This window comes from Pezoporus flaviventris, unplaced genomic scaffold (genome assembly GCF_033815535.1).
Source record: "Pezoporus flaviventris isolate CSIRO_AGI_PZ_B2104156 unplaced genomic scaffold, CSIRO_AGI_Pfla_v1 ptg000036l, whole genome shotgun sequence".
Lineage (NCBI taxonomy): Eukaryota > Metazoa > Chordata > Aves > Psittaciformes > Psittacidae > Pezoporus > Pezoporus flaviventris.
The window spans coordinates 29,199,904-29,224,977 of record NW_026892584.1 but is presented as its reverse complement, the minus strand read 5'-3'; the positions used below and the strand labels follow the sequence as shown (position 1 = coordinate 29,224,977).

Genomic DNA, 25,074 nt, shown 5'->3' with positions numbered 1-25,074 from the left:
AACAAAGATGGGACAACTTTGTCTCAAGATTGCTGACATTGATGAGCAGTGCAGTGCAAGGGTAGCTACTTTCAATGGGACAAATTTTGATGTGAAGCAAATAGGTAGAGGCTGCTGGTTGTGCATATATGTAGGTTGTATCCGTGCATGTGTTTACACACAAAGAAGTGACTCAATGGAGTCTCATATCACACAAATACTAATGTCCATCCCTAGTCTAGAAATGCCCCAGAGTCTCTGATGAAATGAATCACAAATGATGCTGGGAGCAGGAAACAATTTTTTAGCCAGGACCAGCAATAGAATATGTTCATTTGTTATGAATGAAACCATTTCTCATATTTTGCAAGTTTTATGTCCTTATCACATCTACTTCAATACAGGTGTGCTCTTATCCAAAAATACTTACTATGCCTTCCTATAGTTAGTTCAGATTATAAACAATGGGGTTATTACCTGCAGCTCTACAATATAAGTGGTGGGGTAGTAAAGGTGCAAGAATATTTTCATTTCAGAAGATTCTACACAAAGAATTTTGGAGAAGGAAAGTGATTTTAAATAACAGAGCTAAAAGAATAATATCAGAAACAGAACTTACATCCTAGAGATGTTGGGGAGATTGGAAAAAGCATCACTTGGAATTGTTCTTAGATGAGTCTCCATAAACCTCCTATAAAAATAAAAGTTTGGCAGTTAATATCCTTTGGTAAGTACAAATGCATATTAAAAAGTCCCACAGAACTCCACCTCTGCTCCCATACTTCTATTCTTCTCTTTTCCCAGTGTTTCCATCTTTGCCTCATTCCTGTTCCTTCATTATGTGGCTTGTTTACTGGTATGTTCCCTCAATTTAAATTACAACCTTCTGCATCATCTCTCCTAGGAACTCAGCCTTCAGTGGTAATGATGGACCTTCCAAAGCTCCAGAGCATGATCAGCAAACATCTTTTCCTGTTGAAGTAAATGAAGTATTCAGAGTTTAAACATACTTTTAATGATTTCAGGCTCCATAAAGATGCCACATCCTTTATTCTGAGTAAAAAAATTTAGGTATTCCATCCAAAATTGAATTAGAGCAATTGCATGTTACCTTCGCAGAATTCTCCATATACTTTGTAATAAGGACAACATTCTTCCTCCCTAAGCTTCTGATGTGGGGATGGAATGTACATTGCTATTTTTTAGCTTAAGCCCATTTAAAGATGCTCTTCAGGAGAGAAAAAGAATTATGTATTTTACCCGTCTGCAAGACGTTTCAGAAAACCAGGCAATATTTAAGGACGATAGATACTTTTCAACAGCAAAGTTCTTAATGGAATGAATCCTTAGCAAAATGACTCCTCCAAAAAATGGAGGAAATGCTTTGGAAAAATAGCCTATAATGTCATTTAAGCTTATAATTACAACCTCTCATTGCTGGGTGAGGCAATCTTTTGTTTTTCAGTACATCTGGGAATACACTTACATAATTTATAGTCAATGAATAGTCTGAAGAATAACCAAGAACAAATGATAAGCTTTTCCCATAGCTTCTCTTTAAGAATAGTTCAATAGAAAATAAACAAATTAGGACGATATCCTCATTCTGTATTCTGTTTCATGATGTGAAGGATCTGATTATAGTAATTATATTTGGTTTACAGAGACTAAAATATTATCTTAAGATTTATCAGGGTTCTGGAACTCGCATATAAGAAATAAAAATATCTGCAGAAATTATTAAAAATTCCATCTTGAGTAAAAATATAAATTAAGACACTGTACACTACTGTCACCACAGAGAAAGCTCTGTCTGTTTCCCAAGTATACCTCTCCTGCTCCATATACTTGTTACAAGAATGAACAAGAAGAACCTAGACTTCTATTTTTCCAACAGTGGATTGATGTTTCTCCTGACTTCAATCCACCCAGCTCCCACCCCCATCAAACCCTCAGCAACGGAAATACCAGTTGGTTCAGAGGTATACTTGCCTATTCCCCTGCACCTGTGGTACCTTGACACCCATGCCAGTCCTCTTCCATCCCTCCTCCACTTCATGCTACTGCTTCTTTCTATTATCACAGTCTTAGACAAAGTATTTGTGAAAAACAGCTGCTTAGTCCAGCGCAGGCTGCTGATCTTGCTGTTGTGTTTCAACACCTGTCTGTACTTCCAGGCCTTTGAGATAGCTGACACTAGTACTAAACCTATCACTTATGCATAATTCCATGTTCTAGAAAAGCAAGTATTTAAACACCATCTTAAGTCTCTTCTTGACCTCCTGCTCTTATGTCAGATATTCATCCCTCTCCATTTTTGTCAGATAATGAGCAGAGTCAGACCCATCATTCTTGAGCTACATATGGGCTAAGTAAGCTCACATTAATCTTTTATTGACATACTTGGAATTTACACATCCCATCAGAAAAGCCTTGAAATTCTGGATAGTATTTATGAATGAATTATATCGAAGTTGCTGTAGTATGAAATGACTCTGCATTTATAAATTTCTAGACAAGGCTCCTGATATGTCAAGAACAGACACAAGAAATGTAGACTTAAAGGCTATCGTTTGAGTGAATGTCTGGTAAATGTATCGTATGGGCTGTAAGTGGGAGTATGATATTTCTTCCTATCTGCTAAAGCTTAAAGATACACCAACATTCTGCAAATATGACAAAAAAACATACGGGTTACAGGATGTGTTTATAAGCATACTCAAAAGAATGAGAGACAGAAAAGTATAAGTAGAAAGAAATCTTAGGCAGAAGAAGGGAAGAAACAGCCCATTTCAAGATAAAAACTCAGTTGCGAGGTGAAACATATCAAAGTTTGTCAGTAAAGCTAAAAGACTCCAAGTTGATGTAATACACCTACTACATAAACAACTTACCAAACACATGTAGCATGTATAGAATTACGGAACAGTTAGGGCTGGAAAGGACCTTAAGTTCATCTAGTTCCAACCCCTCTGCCATGGGCAGGGACACCTCACACTAAACCATCTGACCCAAGGCTTCGTCCAACCTGGCCTTGAACACTGCCAGGGATGGAGCATTCACAACCTCCCTAGGCAACCCATTCCAGTGCCTCACCACCCTAACAGGAAAGAATTTCCTCCTTATATCTAATCTAAATTTCCCCTCTTTAAGTTTTAACCTGTTACCCCTTGTCCTGTCACTACAGTCCCTAATTGAAGAGTTCATCCCCAGCATTCCTATAGGCCCCCTTCAGATACTGGAAGGCTGCTATGAGGTCTCCACGCAGCCTTCTCTTCTCCAGGCTGAACAGCCCCAACTTTCTCAGCCTGTCTTCATACAGGAGGTGCTCCAGTCCCCTGATCATCCTCGTGGCCCTTCTCTGGACTTGTTCCAACAGTTCCATGTCCTTTTTATGTTGAGGACACCAGAAATGCACACAATACTCCAGGTGAGGTCTCACAAGAGCAGAGTAGAGGGGCAGGATCACTTCCTTCAACCTGCTGGTCACGCTCCTTTTGATGCAGCCTAGGATACGGTTGGCTTTCTGGGCTGCAAGCGCACACTGAAGCTGGCTCATGTTCATTTTCTCATCAACCAACACCCCCAAGTCCTTCTCCGCAGGGCTGCTCTGAATCTCTTCTTTGCACAACCTGTAGCTGTGCCTGGGATTGCTCTGACCCAGATGTAGGACCATGCACTTGTCATGGTTAACCTTCATGAGGTTGGCATCAGCCCACCTCACAAGCGTGTCAATGTCCCTCTGGATGGCATTCCTTCCCTCCAGCGTATCAACCGAACCACACAGCTTGGTGTCATCGGCAAACTTGCTGAGGGCGCACTCAATCCCACTGTCCATGTCAGCAACAAAGATGTTAAACAAGACCGGTCCCAACACAGATCCCTGAGGGACACCACTCGTTACTGGTCTCCTAGTTGTCCTTAGTCTGTTTTTTCTTCGCTACATACCTATAGAATCCCTTGCTGTTATCCTTAACATCCCTAGCCAAGTTTAATTCTAACTGGGCCTTAGCTTTCCTAACCTGGTCCCTAGCTTCCTGGACAACATCCCTGTACTCTTCCCATGCCACCTGTCCTTGCTTCCACCTTTTATAAGCCTCTTTTTTCATCTGAATTTTCCTCAGCAGTTCCTTATCCATCTAAGGAGGTCTCCTGGCCCTCCTGCTGCACTTCCTTCTAGTTGGGATGCAACACTCCTGAGCTTGTAGCAGGTGATCCTTGAGTATCAACCAACAGTCTTGGGCCCCCTGCCCTCTAGGGCTGTATCCCATGGCACCTTACTAAGCAGGTTCCTGAAGAGGCCAAAGTCTGCTCTTTTGAAGTCCAGGGCAGTGAGCTTGCTGCACGCTCTTCTCACTGTCCTGAGGATCTCAAATTCGAGCATCTCATGATCGCTGCATCCAAGGCTGCCCTGGAGCGTCACATTTCCAACGAGCCCTTCCCTGTTGGTGAGCACGAGGTCAGGCATGGCACCTCTCCTTGTCAGCTCCTCTATTACTTGCAGAAGGAAGTTGCCTTCCACACAATTGAGGAACCTCCTGGATTGCTTGTGCCAGGCTGTACCGTCCTTCCAAAAGATGTCAGGGTGGTTGAAGTCCCCCGTGAGAACAAGGGCCTGTGAGTGTGAGGCTGTTCCTATCCGTCTATAGAGTGCTTCATCCGCAGGTTCTTCTTGATCAGGCAGTCTGTAACAGATCCCCACAGTAATAGCTCCCATTGCTGCTTTCCCTTTAACCCTGACCCACAAACTCTCTGCTAACTGATCACCTGTCCCCAGAGTTCCATACTCTCCAGCCTATCCCTAACGTAAAGGGCAACTCCCGCTCCCCGCCTGCCAGGCCTGTCTTTTCTAAAGAGCCTGTAACCTTCCATTCCTACACTCCAGTCATAGGAGCCATCCCACCATGTTTTTTCCCCATGCTATGGGCATTTGTATAGAGGCATCTGAGCCAAGCTCCAAATGAAGCTGGCTCAGTGGCTGGGATATCTCTACATTGCTCCAAGCATTTATTCTAGGTGCTGGCAACTGACTGGGTGTGCTGGGATGGAATGATGCCCCCGTCCCCCAACACATTTAGTTTAAAGCCTCCTTGACCAGTCTGGCAAGCCTCCTACCAATATCAGACCAGCTCCACCAGCCCCCACTAGACCTGGCCTAGAAACATGCGTCCTGTGTTCAAGACACCCAAACCCCTGACTATGACACCACCCTTTTAACCATTTATTAACCTGGCCAATCCTCCTAGCTTTTTTAGGTCCTCCCCTGCACCCTGGAGAATTGACAAAAAGACTATTTGAGCTCCAGAGCCCCTAACCACCTCCCCCAGGGCTCTGTAGTCCTTCTTTATGTTCCCCAGGTTACTACTACCTATATCCCCAGCACCCACATGGATCACCAGGAGTGGGTAATAGTCCGTGGGACTTACTAGAGCAGGCAGCCTCTCTGCAACATCCCTGACCCGTGCCCCTGCTAGGCAGCACACCTCCCTTGAGACGGGGTCTGGCCGGCAGACGAGTGCTTCTGTCCCTTTCAAAGTAGAGTCCCCTACTACTACGACCCGCTGCTTTTTCCTGGCAGCACCAGTGGAGATCTTTACCAGGGCATCAGCCGGCTGTTTCGGGTGCGAGTGCGTTTCCTCATTAGCCCCCTGCAGGACAGCAAAGCGGTTCTGCGTGGGGACAGGGGATTTAGAGGGAAGCGCCTTGCTTTTGGTTGTCCTTTTCCTCCTTTTCTTTCTTTTTTTTTTTTTTTTTGTTACTAGTTCCCAGGTTCCCTGGGTTAACGGCCTCCTTCTTTCCTCCATGAGGTAGAGGTGAAGCTCGAGGCCCCTGCACAGTTTGGGCCTGGAGCAGGCATTCCTGCTTCCTCTCAGCCTCCCTGACATCTCGCAGTCTATTAACAGCATCCCGCAGCTCAGCCCCTGCTGCAGGAGGACCTCCACCAGGGAGCACCGAGTGCAGCCCTGCCCATTGTGCACCCTCCCCTCACCAGACCAGACCAGTGCAGGCACTCTCTACACCCCGAGCTCTGCACTGCAGCCTCCCCTCTCATCGGCTCCCTGTGGGTGCCTACGCTGGCCGCAGCCGGGTCAGCCAGAGGAGCCTCCCAGGCCTGGCCCTCCTCATACGGCGAGTGCCCGCCAGCCCTCTCAAACTCCCTCCACCCACCCAGCTTGCCCGCGCTCCCTGGGTCAGGTTTTCACCCAGCCAGGGCTGGTGCCGCCGTTGCTCCTGGCTCCGCCCCGTGTGAGTCAGCTGCTCGCTCTCGTCAGCTGAGCTGCCGGCTCCCGGGCAGGTCCTGTCGAGGACTTGAGGCTCCCTCGGTGGCTCTCGTCGCTCTGAGTTGAGGCTCCTGGTCGCTGATCTCCCCCTCGCCCCGGTGTTGAAGGCGTCCTCTCTCGAGCTGCTCGCCTCAGCAGAGTATTTGATGTTTGTTAGCTGCCATTCTTTAACTACTTGCTGTGTTAACAGACTGCCTGAGTTCGCTGTCAGTGATTATGCAGGCCATAAACTGGAGTGAATGCAACAGGCCTGGAGCCAGGGCCAAACTTTAAAACTAACCTTTGTGCAGAACCACCCACAAAGCTCCCGTTCCCTCTGAGTTTTACAAACCTGTGGGCTGATGCATTGTTGCTATTTTAAGCTACCTCCTAAATCAGTGTAAAACCTTGAAGAAAAAAATCAGTGCTTCAGTTTCTGTTTGCCAAGTGTGAGTCTGTGGGCAATTACTAGCTAGGGGCCGTGAGTATGTAGAAGGCTGTGGGATGGACAGTAATTCTCAGGAGTGGGAAAAAGAGAAGCTAATAAAATTAGCAATCAGTGAAGTCTATGATGGATCAAAAATGAGAGTAATTTAAATAAAACAGTTACAGTTTAGCCCAGTCTAGCTGCATCTAAAGATCACAAGCTTGCCAACTGTCTTAAAAGTCCAGAATTCAGCCAGCCACTGTATCTTCATGAAGAAAGTAAGCTTTTTCAGAAAAAAAGGAAAAAAAACTTCACTGGGCAAATACACATTATTTTTCCAAGTGAGAAAAAAATGTAGCTATAAGCACGTATTTAATAGGCTCACTTAATATCCTTTTTATATTAAGGCAAATACAACATACATGAAAATGTTCAATACCATTTAATGAAAAAATTGTGCTTGTGCTACCCTGAATACTACCATTTATTTCTACCTTTTTTTTCCTCATTCAGATTAAAAGCTCTATTAAATCCAGAAAAAAACTTCAATCTTCCTTCCATAAAATCTTTCAAAAAGAAGAACCCAAAGTCTGAGGTCATGTTCATTGCAAACATACTATCAATATTTGCAAAGATATAAAAGAACGCAATCACATTTTCGCTAAATGAAATGTTTTTAAAATGGCAAGAGAATGTTTCAGAAAAACATTTCTGGTCTCATAGGGTGACATTTAGTTTGCATTTCTTAGTTTCATAGGTTGGAAAGTTGGTTTGAAGCTTTTAAAACTCTCTTTCTGTTTTGATACTTGCACCAAAGGTTTAGCCTCTATGTTCCTGAAAGACTTTACATTTCATGTATCAAGAAAATGAAACCTGGACTACTGGTAAGAAACTTACTGGACTGCTTGTGCAGAACTTAACATTTTTGCTTTCCCCTGCCCCAAACATCTGTCAACCAGGAATGTAAAAAGTTTCTTGCTCAAAAATCAAGTACTACAGACACTCACCTAGCAACTGTGAGTTGTTACTTTAAAGACACAAGATTGGCGGCTTAGGCCAGGCATAAGATGGTAAAACTAGAATCAGCCCTGTAAACTGAGCAAGTAGCATTAATTGCATTGCAAATAATGATGTTAATTGCCCTTAGTATATTCTGTTGTAACACAGTAATTTTTTCTTATTTAGACTGCACTTTAAAAAATCTATAAATAGTAATCCATTAAAATACACAATTTACAGGTGGCTTAAAACAAGGCATAAGTAATAATAATAGAAATAAAAAACAAGTTCACAAAAATACTCCACTAATAAACAAAGCCATAATTACATCTCAGAAGCCAGGAGTTTCTCACTTCCCCTTGTGCACTTAAGTCAGAATTATAGCATAGCTGATTTTTTTTTTTCATTGAATACTAAATACAATTAGAGACAAGTACTAAGGAGTTACAGAAAAATTCAAGTGAAACTGTTCATAATCCTAGTTCTCTTTCAACTGAACATATGCACAAGAATAGAATCTGGCCGGTGACTTACAGAAGTGATATAGAGAATATAAGGAAGTTAACAAAAAAATTTGGTAGGTATTTCATTTCTTACATGTCACCATTTTCAAACACGTGATATTGATGAATATCAGAGCTACATAGCAACCAGGAACAGAGAAACACCAAGAGATGTAGAGGCTATTTCACTTGACTGTGGCTACTTCATTTCTATTACTGCCTTGTGTTACAGCAAAAAAGTCCAGGGGAAAATGTAGGATTTATACACTCCCTTCTGTTACACGTTTTCATCTGATAACTAGCACTAACAGCATCCATAATGTAGCCAAAATACTATTAGAGTGAGAACTTATAGGTGTAAATGTGAAAATTTAAAGAAGAAAAAATTCTATTGCTCTTTGGCTTGCTTATTAAATCACTTGAAAGCTTTATTTCTCATTGCAGATGAATTCTGACTGAGTGCTGAAGTTCTTACAATAGCATGAAGGCATAAGTAATGTATTATATAATATTTATGGAAAGCACTGTTTTTTTAAAAAGATTTTTACAACTACATTTAGTTACAAGCTTCTCAGGACTTTGGGGTTTGTTGTGGGGTTTTGGAGGGTTTGTTTGCTTTCCAAGCCTGAGATTCTGTTCAAGACAGGGCAGCAGCAGAAGGATGTCTTTCCTATCTGTCACCTGCGAGAGGGTGGTGGGAGGGAACATTCCTTCTTTGAAGAACACTGACCATGACTTCTCCCCTTCCCATTCTCAGTCCTGATGGTTCCACTGTCCCTTCTCATGGACCACTGCTACACCCAGATACTCAGAAATGGTCGGTAACAAGGGTCTTGACCTGCTCAAGCAATAGGCGGAGAAGGAAAACTTTCTCACTCAGCTGCAGTCCCTCTGCAGCAATCCCTGCAGCTACTTCAAGTTCCTAAATAAGGAAGCAAAAAGCATCTACTAGGCCATTCTGGCACTGAGTGGACATTATCTTTTAGCAGGAGCTGGAGGCAAATAGTGAAAAAAACATGTGAAACCAACATTGTCCTCAAACATGAATGGTTTCACATTTTCTACATTGAGAAATACAGAAATATGTCAAAACATATATATAGATATATGATTTTAACAACATCCTCAGCAGTAACTGTGGTATTGCTTCAGTAAGATCTACTAGGGAATACATATTTTACATACTTAGCCTCTTTATTTTAAAAGATTTTTAAAAATCTGCCTACAAAACATAAATAAATGGGGATCATCCAAAGAATTTCAGATTAAAATAACATGATTTATAATTTAAATCGTGGCAACAATAACTACAGGTATTTTAATGAACTACTCTCCACAAAGAAGGGAGGGGAGGACGGGATGGGACGGGACAGGACGGGAAGATGGGGGGGATGATGACACGATGATGTCAATTGGCTATATGTGAAACTAAGTAAGAAATTTTACATACTAATATTTCTGAGAAAATTGTAACAAGCAATGACCTTTCAGCTTTTACAATAACCACAACAGCTGAGGTAATGGCTAGGTAAACAATTATTGACACACTAACTTCTAGGATTTTGTATCCAACTAAACTCAACACAAACTAAGCAAACAAAAATATTACCTTTTTGATTCTGAAATAAATGCATTATAGTCTTTCAGTGGTGCAAAAATAGCAATAAAAAAAAGACATTTCACATAGTGAAGCTTACCAGAAGACGATTACCACCTAGTGTCTAATGCTAGTATTACCAACAAGGTAGAAGCTGGGGAAAGACTCTGACGGCAAAATAACTCTAAAAGTAGAAAACTGCTTCTGACTATCCTAGAAGACTACATAGCTACTTTCCTATAATTAAGTAGCAGTCCGAAAGAATAACATAAATTCAAAACTGGCCCAGCCCTAAGAAATTAAAGACATACTAGATCCTTTCAAAATGAAAGTGTGCAGGTCAGCATTTGGGATGACTCTGTATTAAAAGTAAGTTCTTAGCACTAACATATCCTCTTCCTACAAACTGAGGTGCATACGGACACTGTCAGACTGACAGGCAAGAAATCAGATTGGTTACTTGCTAATTTATAGCAAACATAATACACCAAGCCACAATGTTGGAGCTTATTCTTGTTCAGTTTGTAATCACCCACTGCTTCTTGCTGGAATTTGAGTAAAAAATGAAGACTTTACAGGAAGCACTGGCCCTACTCAATGTTACCTTCTATTTACCAGCAAAACAGTATGTTGCTAATGTTGTTGAACAGATTTCTAAACCAACAGGACTGAAGAAAGGCTGACATTTAAATGCCTACAAATCAGAGGTATTTAATCCTAACAAGCTGAGATGGGCTGTGAAATATTGAACTAAAAACCCAACAAAACAGGAATGAGTGACAGAAGGGGACCAGAGAGACTACTGAAGATCAAAACAATATTTTTTGAATATTGAATACAACTTGGTTTCCATTGCTTATCAGTCATCATGTCAGTAGCATTTCTTTCATGTTTGTAACATTTAAATTTCCTGTCTCATGGCATGGAAAACCAGCAAGTGTTGGGAACTATACAAGTGCAAACAAAAAGTCATAAACATTCTATGATTCCCATTCCCAGTAGAAACAAGTATTACTTCAGTATGCTTTAACTACACACATAACTTGTTCAACAGAAAAGGAGGGGGACTGCAAATAGTTCTTTTGTAGATGCTAAGAAGAGGTTCACTTAAATGAAAATACAACACATTGTCACAAAAGGCACTGGTGATATGGCAGGAGAAACTAATTTTTATCCTTTCTTTGTAGAAATGACTAGTTTTGATCAAGTTAATAGCAAAAAAGTGGTTTACACCAGACTTAAAACCCCAGACGTAAAACCCTCTATTTTTGGGAAGATTTCGACAGTCTTTTAACAGACTGATTCTGTAAGTGTTACACACCACAGAATCTTGAATTGCTACTGCAGTCAGTTTTCATTACTTTGTTTTCTTTTGACATTAAATTTCCAACCCATTACACTTCAGAAGCACACAACAGCCTTCTCTTGAGCTGAGAAACAGAGCTTATTGACATAACCGTAGAAGGGAAGAAAAATATCAAATTTTACAAAGTACTGTAACTACAAAGCAATGTAGAGAGTAGAAAAGTAGTTTGTTTCACTCAAGGCCTCATTCCAACGCCAAGTCAATGGGAAACAATAATGACCAGAATTTTGCAAAATCCAGTGCTACAGACTCAGGTAGAAGTAATGATAGATCCTACAGTAAATTCATTACAATTTAAATTATATGGATAATGAGCTGCTGACTCATGCTAAAATAAGACTAGTTCTCTGTTCATCTGAGGACAGTGAGCGTGATCAGTCTGGATCTAAACAAAGCACCCTAATTTTATGGAAATCTTTTGGGCTTGTTTTGAAATAAAAACAAAAGTACCAAAGTATACAGCAATTATCTCTAGTGTGTGTATAGATATAATATATATATTTCCTTATGTGTATATAATGAAAAACAACCTTTTAAATAGCAATCTTTAAAACACAAGATTAAGTCACACAACACAGTAAATGTAAGCTATTTTTTCTCATGAATAAGGAGATACTTAAACATACAGTTTGAAGAGCCAGTAAAGGTAACACTATAACCTAGCATAGAACCATAGAATCGTTTGGGTTGGAACCAAGGGACCTTTAAAGATCATGTTCACACACCCCACCCCCCCTCTGCCCCCTGCACAATAAGCAGGGACATCTTCAACTACATCAGATTGCTCAGAGCTCCGTCCAACTGAACCTTGAATGTTTCCAGGGATGTGACATCTACCACTTCTCTGGGCAGCCTGTTCTAGTGTTTCAACACCCTCATCATAAAAAAGAAAAATTCTTCCATCAAGTCTAAATCTTACTCATAAGCTTTCAACCTGCTTGTGGCTATTCTTCAGGGACAGCATGTTAACTGTACAATTGTGTGTAATTCAATAAAGACTTAAACTACATCGATGGCACAATATGAAAACTCTTTCAAGCTTATCTGTCAGTCACAGGTAGTAAGATAGACCATAAAGAGATTGTTTCTGCTCTGACATCTTATGCCTGTCACTCCTATTTTTTTCCTTTCTTCTATACATTTCACTGGATACCTAGCTTTATGTGCTTCATATCTTTTGCATTACGACAAAAATTTCTGGACTCCAGACTACCAAAGACTTCAATCTTCTATTTTTCTGTAGAAAAAGTGCAATTTTCTCTTCTGGCTTCGCCTCTTAGCCCCGGTACCTAAGAGGGAGTCCCATGGATGAAAGAGTATTTCATGACTAGATTTCTTTCTGACAAGTACTAGTAAAAATAATGCTTTCCCAAAACAGTGGCCTGCCTGGCAGTACGTACTGCATCTGCTGACCACCTTTCCAAACAGCCCGCTACCTTGCTCCAACTGCACTTGAGGAGCACGTACTCCAAAGATGATAGAGAAGAGCTGTGTTTCTGAAATGAAGCCAATAATCTATAAATAGCTGCCAGGAAAGATCAAATAGGATCATAAAATTTCAGAAAACAGCAATCAGAAGAGGTTCACTTCTTTCAGGGAAAGAGAGTAAGAACACGGTGTAATTGCTGGCTACTATTGTTTCTAATCAGAGGACGGCTAAGTGCCTGTAATTGCTGCCAGATGCTCAGTAGAGGTTAGAAAAGGCAAACTGAATGTTAGGAATTATTTAGACAGAAATATAGGATAAAATAAAGGCAATTGTTTTGCCACTAGTTGTGTATATATAGCAACTGCAAAAGACTGGTTAAAAGTACAGAAGGACTTCCATACAAAAAATTACACAGCAGCCACCAGCCTGTGTTTCTCCAGATCCTCCTTTTTGCCTTACTGGTAGATGTGCATGATGTTTGCCTTTTTCAGACACCATCAACCTCTCTTGATCACCATGATCTTTCAATGATGATAGAGTGGCCTCACAATGACATCAAGCAGGTTCCACATCACTCTTAAGTGCATCCCATCTGGACTCATAGATTTCTCTGTCTGGTATGCTTCTGCTGGTTTTGGCTGGGGTAGTGTTAATTTTCTTCATAGTAGCTGCTATAAGGCTACGTTTTAGGCTTGTGCTGGAAACAGGGTTTATAAACCAGGGGTGTTTTAAGTTGTATTACCCACCAGCCAGCAGAAGAAATTGGGAAGAGACACAGCTGGGACAGCTGACTCCAACTGACCAAAGGGATATTCCACATCATATGGCATCATGGTCAGCATATAAAGAAGGGGGAAGAAAAAGGAAGGTGGGCATGTTCAGAGTTATGGTGCTTTTGCTTCCCAAGTAACTGCTATGTGATGTAGCCCTGCTGTCCTGGAGATGGGTGAACACCTGCCTGCTGATGGTGAGTGCTGAGTGCATTCCTTGTTTTGCTTTGCTTGTGTGCACAGCTTTTGCTTTACCTATTAAACTGTCTTGATCTCAGGCTATGAGTTTTCTCACTTTTACTTTTCTGATTCTCTCCCTCATAGCACCAAGGGAAAGTGAGTGAGTGGCTGCGTGTGTCTTGGTTGCCAGCTGGGGTTAAACCATTATAGTTCTTTTTGGAGCATTAACATGGGGCTTGAAGGTTTTGAGATAATGACAGATTTGATTGGAATGTGCTAGATCAAATTTATAGCTCTTATTGCTCTTTAGCTTTTAATTGACAGGCTTCTCTGCTTGCCATGAGCCTTGCTTGCCTTACTGTGTATTAGTCTATTGCTTGTTAGTAGCAGCTTTTTGCTTTTGCTGCTTTTGCTTTTGCTTACTTAGCAGTGCCTGAGAATGTTTTGATAACAGAAACGGGGATGCACCTGAGCTGGCAGATGGCCAGGCCATCACTGCTGTTTCTATGCTGCTGTACTCGGCAGGCTGGAATGCGAGTGTTCAATTGAAGGGACTGTGACCTGTGAATGAGTCCATGTGGGAGCAGAACACCCCACAGCATCTACGGCCATGAATAAGTCCACACCAGAGCAAGTACACATTGAAACAACTGTGGCTGTGGCTATGTCTGTGCCATAGCAGGTATACCTCCATGCTGGAGAAGTACACCTCAAAGCATCAGCGGCTGTGCCTGAGGTCATGCTGGAGCACCTTAAAATGAGTGGCTCTGGAGAAGCCCAAAACAGAGCAGGTACACTCTGGAGGGACTGCAGCTATGGGTAATCCATGTTGGATCAGCTATCTGCTCTTGGTTAATGTTCAGGACAGGATCTTGGGTGAAATGGAGCTTTCTTTATGACCCAGTACAATAAATTTCAAGTTTTATGCTCCTGGACACTCTAAAGAGTTAGTACACATACTTGTCCCCCAGCAACTAATGAAGTTAGCTGCTTTCAACTCAGACCCATCAGTCAGAAAGGAGATGCTCACCAAAACAGTTTAAAATACTTGGTGTTAAAAAATTCAGTTTTCTCCTTACCCATTTAATTAGGGAATTTCCACAAATTGTAATATGAACTACTACTATATGAAATATAATTTTCCTGCAGAACCTCTCTGAGTGGTTAAATTCCTCTCACTTCCTCCACAAGGGCTGATGCAGACTGGGGAAAAGGAAAGTCTCTGTCACAACAATAAAGTGAACAAAGGTTAAAAAAATGGAAGTCTAGATCTTAACACAGCATTAGAAAAATAATTCAATTCCTTTGGTTACAAAGAAAAAATTATTCAAGGGCTTCCTCAGAAGCTATTTTCATTGAAATGTTTTGTCATGCCTGAACGTGACCGCATGCATTCAACTGAAGATGAGACAGTTCTGATGGCAACTTTGAAATTTGTGTAGCCCAGAAGAAAAGGTTTGTTCCTTGTACAATTCTGAACATGTGTATCTATACTAATTATGAAAATACAACTCTGAGTAACAGCATTACCTTTTTTCTGGTGTCCAGGAACAAAAATTGGTACCATAGATCCACAAGAGGAGAATCTTGCCCTTTTCCTCCAAAATGATGTCTTCTTCTTCTCCCTAAGCTTTCTTCTATTTGCATATGGTTACAGCATTTTTTTCAAGTTTTTTTATGTCGATTTTCTTGATTTCTCTCTCAGTCTGACATATGGATTAAAAAGTTGTTGCAGTACAGAGGCCAGACTCCCAGACTGTGAAAGTGTTTCAGCAGGCCCTGTTTGCACTACAGGCTATTTGAACCATGTCCTTTTAAAGAACTCTTTGTGTGTTTGTTTGGGAATAAGGAGGGAATTTGATTAAAATATCACTAGCTGAGCAGGGACTATAGAACAGCATGCTTTTAGTTACTAATTTTCTTTACATTTCAAATGTAAATAAAGAAATTTCCTGCTGTTCCATTTGAATAAAAAAGTGATATCTGGTTCTGTGAGACAAAGAAAATCTGAGCTCGTATGTGACAGAAAGGAAACAGGATTTAAAAACCTCAAAGGTCTTTATAAACAGTCAGAGATACTTGAAATTTCGAAAGATCTCTGAAACCAAACTTTTTGTACGTATGACAAACACTGAAAGCGCACAGGGAAATGTAAAGAAACATTCATAATAATACTGTTACGTCCTTCACCAAAGGACTTTTAGAAATAAAACTACACAGGAAGTTACTTCAAAACTGCTTGAATTTCTACTGAAAACACACATGAACAGTAATTTTGGTTTCATATTTGTTTAGCTTAAATGTCTTTCATTATAAATCACAACAGTGGCAAAGCTCTACCTTAGGGAAAAAACACAACCCTATTCCAGACGTGCATAAATTATATATGTTATTATATATTATATAGCTTTATACTGCCTTACAGATGCCCATGTTTGTCTATATTTGTATGCAGTCATATGTTACTTTTGCAGACAAGAACCATTAATGTTCTGTCCCTGGACAATGCCCACATTTATAGGATTTTGGTCCATATATCACAGTAATATAGACAATGGATGAAATAATGAATGTAATTTGAGTGATTTTTCCTATTTGAGGAGTGTAAGGAATGGGCTGGAATTGACTTGTGGTGATGTCAATGCAAGTTAAGTATAGGTAAGAATGAGAAGTGCAACTGTTATGCAAATGGATGTTCAAACCCTCCCTTTTAATAGGGGATTCAAAGCAGTACTAAAAATCCAGCTTCAGTCCTTCAAAGACTTCTTTCTCTGCCTGTCAGATTGTCTAAAATCCTCAGTGATGGACCTGGGAAATTAACAAATGCTGGTAAAGAAACCTGGTCAGCATCCGTGACATTTTTATTAACAGTAACAAAAGCGATACTGTAGCAGCTGGTATTTCAGATCATACAGCACTTCAGGTTTAGAATACTAGGTAAAATGCCAAAGATGGCAAACATAGTACTGCAATACTGTGCTAAGGCTGATAATGCACAGGTAAATAGATTTGTGTTTTGAGTCTGATCAAAGAGAATACATTCAGCAGTTTCTAAGGTAGTATGTGTGTTTTTATCATTACTTAGATCTTCCCTAAGAAATAGTTTTCACTGTTATTTTCCAGCATGTATAAATGTTTATGTAAGGACTTTACATATTAAAACAAGTTTATCTCCTCCCAAAGGGGACACTTCAATATACAAGTAGAATCTTTCTTAGGGGGAAAAAAACAAAAAGTCTAGTTCATTTCCAAGACTGTGATAATAAATAGATAGATAGATAATAAATACACTCCACATAAATTATTGGTTAAAAATAGGAAGCAAATGAGAAGACTAAATGAATCAGAGAAAGAATTTAGGCTGTTTAATATACATTCATAAAAAGGGGGATGAACAGTAAGGTAACCATGCTTACTTATGCTAGAAAGTTATTAAGGTAGTAATGCTAAGAGCGGACTGTGAATGTCAGAAGGCTCTTGTAGGACTGCATGGCTTGTAAAAAAATGGTAAATGAAATTTGGTGTCAATAGCTGCAAATGATACATGGAGAAAACCATACATAGATACATATAAGTTACAGATTCTGAGTTCATCATTTTCATTCAGAAGCAGATCTTGGCATTATGTTAGAGCTTGATATCAGTTCCATGAAAACATGGATTTAACTCTTAGGAACAGTCAAAAAAAAAAACCAAACAAACCCACAGGAAAAAAAAGAAAAAGAAAAAAAAAAGAAAGTGGGAAGGAGCTCTAGTTAACCACACCTATTGGGAAGTTTTGTGATTTTATCATCCAGAATGTCAGACTAGATGTTCCCATGAGCCCTCTGGCCTTAAATCTATGCCTCTACCACTTGTTAAGAAGGGAAAATAAATGAAGCAAATAAGCTTCAAGTACCTACCATTTTACTGTAACATGTTTTACCATTATTGTTCATATACAGTGAATTTTACTTAAACAGCTGTTAGAAAGCAAAGGGTTTTTTTAAATAGCAATAGATTATAAGCCATTCACAACCCAAATATTGTTTTTGCAATGTAATTAAGGTAACATTTTACTGAAATCTTATGAGACTAGTTTCTAAAACATGTGGTCAAGAAGCTGTGTATCAATCTTTGTGAAGCTAAAACAGTAAACTATAGGTGTTAGTCTCCTTGCAATGGATCTGTGTAATTCCTGGTTACTCTAAAAGCAATTAGGTTCACTCAAAGGGAAGTGTAAGTTTCTTGTATTTTTAGCTACCGATAATAGCTGATGGCAGGCTATTGAGGAGAAATATCAGGATATAAAAATGTCATGTATTGATGGCAGTTCATTCATCAAGATCACAGCATATCTATGAGCAGCTTACTACAACACCCGTAGTAAAAGAAGTTAGAAACAGCTTAAACATGGAGCAGACTACACCCAGACTGTTTGATGTCATAGTTCCAATAAAAGTCCTTTTATGAATTCCCTGTATTCTGAAAATTGAGTTTGTTACCACCTTTTTTTCCTCTTTCCTTAAACTTGCTGTCAATCCATAAACGAGCTTTCTTTCCTATGTCTAACAGCTAATTTGTCTCAAGTCTTTCCTAAGGTACTTCCTGATAATTTTTTTTTTTAAAAATGGGACTTCAAAAATCAGTTCAGATGTTTCTGATTCCTTTGAAGAACTAACATACCTGTGAGGCAAGACTTCCCTTTATGCAAACCATAGAATCATTTAGATTGCAAAGGAACTTTAAGATGATCAATCATAAAACAAATGCTGCCAAGTCCACCACTAAACCATGTTCCTAAGCACCACGGCTACATATCTTTTAAATACCCCCAGGGTATTCTGTCCAATGAGTGGAAAATTTAAGACATTATGCCTACAATGGAGACATACTATAAAATTCAGGTACTGTAAATAGTACCTGAATAGAATCATAGAATGGTTTAAGTTGGAAAGGACCTTTAAGATCATTGAGTCCAATTATAAACCTAACACTGCCAAGTCCACCATTAAGCCATGTCCCTCAGTCCTACATCTGCACCTTTAAATAGCTCCAGGGAGGGTGACTTAACCACTTCCCTGAGCAGCCTGTTCCAATGCTTGACAATCCTTTCAGTGGAAAAAAAATTCCTAATACCCAATCTAAACCTTCCCTGGCACAATTTGAAGCCATTTCCTCTTGTCCTATCACTAGTTACTTGGGAGAAGAGACCAATACCCCCCTCACTCCACCCCCTTTTCAGGTAGTTGTAGAGAGTGATAAGGTCTCCCTTGAGCATCCTTTTCTCTAGACTAAACCACCACAGTTCTCTCAGCTGTTCCTTGTAGACTTATTCTCTATACCCTTCACCAGCTCTGTTGCACTTCTCTGGGGCCGCTCCAGCACCTCAATGTCTCTCTTGTTGTGAGAGGTCCAGAACTGAACAGTTCCCTGAGGAACACCACCTGTGGCTGGCCACCAACTGGATTTAGCTCCATTCACCACCGCATTTTGGGCCCAGTCAACCAGCCAGTTCTTTACCCAGCAGAGTACTCCATCCAAGTGTGAGAACAGTACACCTGACCCAACCAGATTGATTCCTTTGTATTTTTTCACAATCTTCCAAAGAAGACAGACCTAGCACCATTTAGTTCCCAAGGTGTTCCCTGAAGTACTTTTTTTTAAAGTAATTATGCTATACTTGTGACCTTTCATTCCATTGTCATCACAGTTGTTTTAAGCTGTAAATTACATACATAATTACAGTGGGTAATGCAGCAATTTAATTTTTTAATGCATTTTGAACTCTTAGAGAAGTATTATCTGCTTCAGGGTATTTAATTCTATTCAAGTTTTCAATTTGATTTAAAGAAGCTTCAGTGTGCTAGTTTTTCAGACTTACCCTCCTTTGTGTTTTAAAGACTATACTGAGCTTTTATAATATTACAAGTTTGTTTTGTACAAAATATTTTTCCACTGAATTACTTTAAGTTTCCAAAAATCTCCTCATTTATGCATGACTTCCATTTTCTGAAGGATGCCTTAATAGCTTCCTTCAGTTGTCTGTTTAACCATGTCAGTATTTTGCCTGTTCTTTTAGACTCTCAGTACTTCATCATTAAAATAGGGATAATAATTATGTGCTTATGCTGCAGGGTTATTTATGAAGATGTATTTATGAGGCTCCATACCTAATTCTGAAGTAATTAAGATTATAAAAAGATGATGATAGAATTACCTGAAGTCAGAATATCTCTGAATTTCAGACAATTCCTAAGACTAACATTTTGGGGAAAATATTTTAAATCAGTTTAATTTATATTCAATCTAAAGTAAAGACATCATCTCCTTCGGCTCTACTTGTATGTTCTGTGAACTCAAAGTGCTCTAAACTTCTCATTAAGCATATAAAACATGTATGCCAGTGAAGCTGTCGTTACAGGTAAAACTGCTCAATCCATACATATTTTGTTCTCCAGTTCAAAAAAAGTATTTGTGAATATACAACGCATCATTGCTATGATATTTTAAATATCACTTTGTAAACGTGTAAAATATTTTATACAATTTCCGCATCTCTTTTACCAAAAGCTGACAACAACATGGACAACTAAACAATCCAGCTGATTCACTACACCTTGTTATCCTGGTATTCACACCTGCTCATCCTTAATAACAGTAAATATGACATATGTCAGGATTCCTTGCTGCTGAAGGGTGAGCTACTTTGCATTTGTCAAAAAGCAAATACCCTAGAGAAGATTCAGAATTGTAGCTTAATACCTCATGTAAAGTGCATATTTTTAAAGACTGCACTATTTTTGTCTCTATTTATCTGCCAGTTCCACTGTCCTCCTTTAACTCCCTCTTGTCCAATTTCAACCAAATTTGATTGCGGCAATGTGAAAATAGCACCTGGGTGCAGGATAGAAACCTCATTAGCATCCCTTCTGAGAAGAAATTAATAAAAAAAAAAGCAAAAAGCCAAAATTCAGCACTCACAGCTCTGATCTCAGGAGATGTTGCCTTCTGTACAATACTAAATATATTGGTTTTAGGCAGCAGATGAGAGTGCTTTATCACTCACAGATGAGAGGGAACACAGGAAACTGACGCTGGCTTGCTGTAGAAGGTATAGGGAGGAGATGAGAATATTGTCAGCAAGCTGAAGTGACATAAAACTGACCTGAAACGGTTGTGTCTGCAGCTACTGATGGGAGGACGATGTGGCATTTTCAACAACAACAAAAATGAATTCTTGCATCATCTATTAAACTTGTGGAACTCATTGCCAAAGGATATGATGGATGTTGAAATGGGCCAAAGAGACAACTAAATAACACACAAACACAGAACTGTAGAGACAGAAGAGCAATCCTTTGAGGGCTGCTACAATGACAAAACCACACCTAGTTTAGAAACTTCCTGTAGGTAAAAATAATTGAAAGTGAAATGAAAATGGAGAGTACCACATATGACCTCTATATGTAAATACCTAAGGGAAATTATGAGAAAGGAAATCCTGAAGACAGGGTACTGCATTAAATGAATTCCCTTGGGCTGATTTGCTATGGCTGTTCTTAAGTGGTATAAGACTTAAACAAGGGTATTAAGGATATTGGGAATGGGCATGGGAGCTGACATTATTTTAGTAAGCATTTGCAGGTGATGCGGAGCACAAATATGAAAGAAGCAGAATTTTATTTGTTTTATTGTCAAAGTAAAAATAATTAAAAGCAACTAGTAATAAATTCATAAATTGAAAAGCATTGGGAAATGTGTTGAGCTGATGCTAGGATAGTGATACCATCTGAATATTTCATCAAAATGATTCAAGCATTATGATGTAATTATATCTTTGGACAAAAATTCAGTAGGGTTTTGGTGTAAGTAATTCTTCACAGCTGTTAACCCCCAACTTCCTACTGGATCTGTTTGCACTGAAAAGCCGGGATCTTCCTTGGCATATTCCACCAAACATGGAGGAGATTATAGCACCAACTTTTGCTCTGCTCCAGCACTTTGCTGGTGAAAGAGGAAAGCACTGCCAGCCAAGGGGCAGGGCAGGAATCCCCTCAGTACCTGCATGTAGTGCCACTGCCACAGCATGAACAAGGAGTGGAGTCAAGGATAGGCAAAGGCAGAAGCAAAGAAGGGCCAGGTAAAATGGTGACAGACCAGGCCAGGATGTCAGCTATGCAGAAAGAGGCATGAAAAATATTATAGATGCGACAAAAATATTGATACCTAATTTAATTTTTTTAATTGTATTAATTCTATTTAATTGTATTAATTCTATTAATACAATTGTATTAATTGTATTAATTCTAACTGTATTTCCATACCAGTTAGAACTGCTTTCTTGCCATATTATTGCATGAGTATATAATCCTTAACTCCAGGCAACAAGACAAGATTTGCCTGTAATTCCTAAAACCTTTTTCTTTGTACTTATTTTGTTTACTCCACAGAAAAGGAAAAAAAAAATAAAATTGTACTGTACTGAAAAAAATAAGCATCTCCAGGAACAATATCTGTGCACTCAGGCATCCTGGATAAGTACCTTCATGAACTATATTTGGACAAATACATTGAAAGCTATTTAAAGCACATACACTTTTCTGGCCAAAGTTCATGACATTTTAACACTAAAAGAGTTTGGAAATAAGTATTTTTGCAATTCCTTATAAGTATGGCTTGTTAAAAAAAGGGCTTACACTACTCTCTTAAAGTAGGGTAGGGAAATGTGAACACTCCTGATTGAATAATCAGAATGAAACCTTAATTGGAGTTTCAAGATCCTGTGCACTGAAAAGAGCTCATAATCTTGAAAAGGTGGCAAAGTGTTCCTAGACTCATCAGTCTTTTAGTTTTACAAGGCCTACAAAACTGAACAGCCACATAAGAAAGTTTTAAAATCGGCAGTCTTGAGGTTCATGCATAACCACCAAGAAGCAAAGTTACTTTACATAAAGTAACAAAAGTTGCTGGATTTGGGGAAAATTGTAGAGGGTTTCAACATGTATTGTGCAGATATGCACAGCTACATAATTCACTTCAAAGACGTGTTCATTATTCTTAAGGTTAAGAGAAACTTCAATTATTTTGGAGACTTTTGTCTTTAACCATTGCCAGTTGTAAGGCAGAAGGATGCAAAACACGATGTAAACAGAGGCACACACCTTACAATCTGTCACAATAACTCTTTGCCTTATTTCATCCTCCATGAGCAACTAAGTCAACCAGAATCATCTGAAAGCACTCTGAACAAAAACCAGATACAAGTAATTGTTATGACTCCCATGTAACATATGGAGGGAAAGAAACGTTATTTGCTAAGAGCAAGGAACTACAGAATTAGGTCCAGTCTACCAGGCTTCAGCAGTTCAAATGCTTTGTAATACAAGCTGCGTTCTCCTTGTTTCCTTAGTCAATTTTCCTGTCTGTTTTCAAATCAGACAGACTATAACAGTGCATGTTCTACCTTTTCTACCACACAGTATAAAATCGTAATTGTCATTATCTGGAATTTTTTCTTGTCTTACAATGACTGTGGTAGAGAACATACTTCTTGACAAGTTTGCAGTGGTCACCCCAGTTGGTACAGATGATTAAAATATACCCAAAATAAATACAAAAATATTTCTCAGCTAGTTTTGTTAATTACTTTTTCAATGGAAATAAGACTTTCACTGGGTGTTTTTGACGTTTAAAGTGTCTTATAATCCTAGAGCCCCATCACAACAGGTATTTAAAACAGTAGAACTCCAGTAGCAGAAGTGCTTTATTTGTGAAGCTGCATCTGGAGAGGTACTGCTCAACCATGACACCAGCAATTTTCAAAGAAAGTATCCAGTTCTATTATGTGATCTTGTTTGTATTAACTATTTTAAATGCCTATACAAACTATAAATTGACACTGCTTTATTTTCTAGCTTTTCATGATAGATTTCAAAGACCGTACTAGGTTACATACAGTAACATTTCAAACTAAATAAACTGAAGGTACAGAAGTATAGTAAGAAACAAAACCCATATAATTTAAAATCTTATCAACTGAAATACTGCAGTTTAGTAATAGAAAAGAAATTAAAGGCATGCATAAATAATGGAAATAGCATAATTTTTTCTCTCTCTTTTTAGATGTGATCAATTTGCTAAGCCTTTACTTTCAGGTGTTAAAAAAAATCTGAGAAGTCTATTCAAATAAGTTCAAATAAAGGTTCATATTTTCAAGTATGAAAGCTCTGAGAATCATTATCAAGACATAAACCAATCAACCTGTTACTGTTTTATCTTGCACTTAAATCAACTGAGTTTGAGTTTGTTTATTTTATTAGAAAGTAATCTACTTACTTTCTAAGTAAGATTTTAAGTACCTTCCCTTGGAGACTAGAAACATTTTGTGCTCTGTGAGAAAAAGTAAAAGCCAGGAGTGAATTAGCTGCATAGTTGTAGCTAACTGGTGACATTTCGGCTTCCATAAAATATTTATCTGATATGTCTCTATGGGGCTGACATACAACAAGGGATGTATCTTCTGGACTGGCAGCGTGAACCCAGGCAACATATTCTTCAGTGTCTGTAATGGTACTAAACACTTAGGTTTGAACTGCTCTGCACTTCAGCAAGCTCCAAATTTGCTGCTTTATCCCATACTCCATTCTTTTGTTTATCTGAAGTACCTTCTCTCCTAGACAGCATATTGGGATTCTTAGTTCCCATGGATTCTTTTTGTTGGGCTTTGGCAAAGAAGCTGTGGAAGTGCACAGAAGCTTTCGTGGAACTGTTTGAAGTGGCACATCCAACTCTTTTTTTTTTTTTTTTAGTACAAAACTGTCTTTGATCTCTCCGTCTTCTCCCTCACCCGCTAGGAACACGCCACACAGAATCCAGCCTTCTGCTCAGTTTGCCCACAAAGAGCCCAGTGACGAATTTTCCCACATCCTACCCAGAACTTTTAAAGCCCAGCTCTTCCTATCTCTATAAGGTTTGAGAGTCACTTTTCCTACGTCTCCCTGACACACACGGAGCCTACGCATTGCTGTTCCTACTATGCGGTACTGCCCAGGTAAATGACAGCACTTCCCCCTCCACACACACTATCCCTCCAGCAACTCACAGGGCAGATGCTCAGAGCATCTCCTGCTTGCAAAATACGATTACTCACAACCGGCTAGTATTTTCTCTAAACCATCCTAATATACTCACAGGGTCTGGGTATCTTCTGGAAGGCTGGGAATGAAGTGGATGTCCCGGCAGGTGATTTTATAGTCATCCCAGTCGGAACACTCGCAGAAGGCTGAAGGACATCTCTCTGTGCTGTGGCTGCACAGCACCAGCACTAGCAGCAACTGGAAGGCTACCGGGAGGCTCAGCATCTTCTGCCGCCCGTTCCCGCTCTGCCCCTCGATCCTCCGAGGGGAAGGGAGGAGACACCAGGGCTGCAGGGGCAGAGCACGCTGCCCCGCCGAGAAAAGCCGCTCGGAAAAGGCGGCACCTTTGCTGAACGACACCGCCTCCTCCCTCAGCGGGGACAGGAAGGGTCTCCCCAAACCCTGCGCGCCCTCTCCTTCGGGAACGCTCCGTCTCCTCTCCCCGGC

The 25,074-nt window shown here is 39.7% G+C and overlaps 1 protein-coding gene and 1 long non-coding RNA gene across 2 annotated transcripts in view; one reads left to right on the top strand and one right to left on the bottom strand.

Annotated features, from left to right (window-relative positions):
• The window catches only part of TSHR (thyroid stimulating hormone receptor), a 54,893-nt gene extending 29,819 nt beyond the window's left edge, over positions 1–25,074 (bottom strand). The window contains exons 1-2 of the mRNA XM_061463742.1: positions 24,683–25,074; positions 599–670 (exon numbers count right to left, since the gene is read on the bottom strand). Coding sequence (XP_061319726.1) covers positions 599–670; positions 24,683–24,852 — 242 coding nt within the window. The 5' untranslated portion in view covers positions 24,853–25,074. The remainder of the gene's footprint in view (positions 1–598; positions 671–24,682) is intronic.
• Positions 208–8,617, top strand: LOC133274483 (uncharacterized). Its single transcript, XR_009745159.1, has 2 exons — positions 208–706; positions 7,180–8,617. It is a non-coding gene; the product is annotated as an uncharacterized LOC133274483 (long non-coding RNA).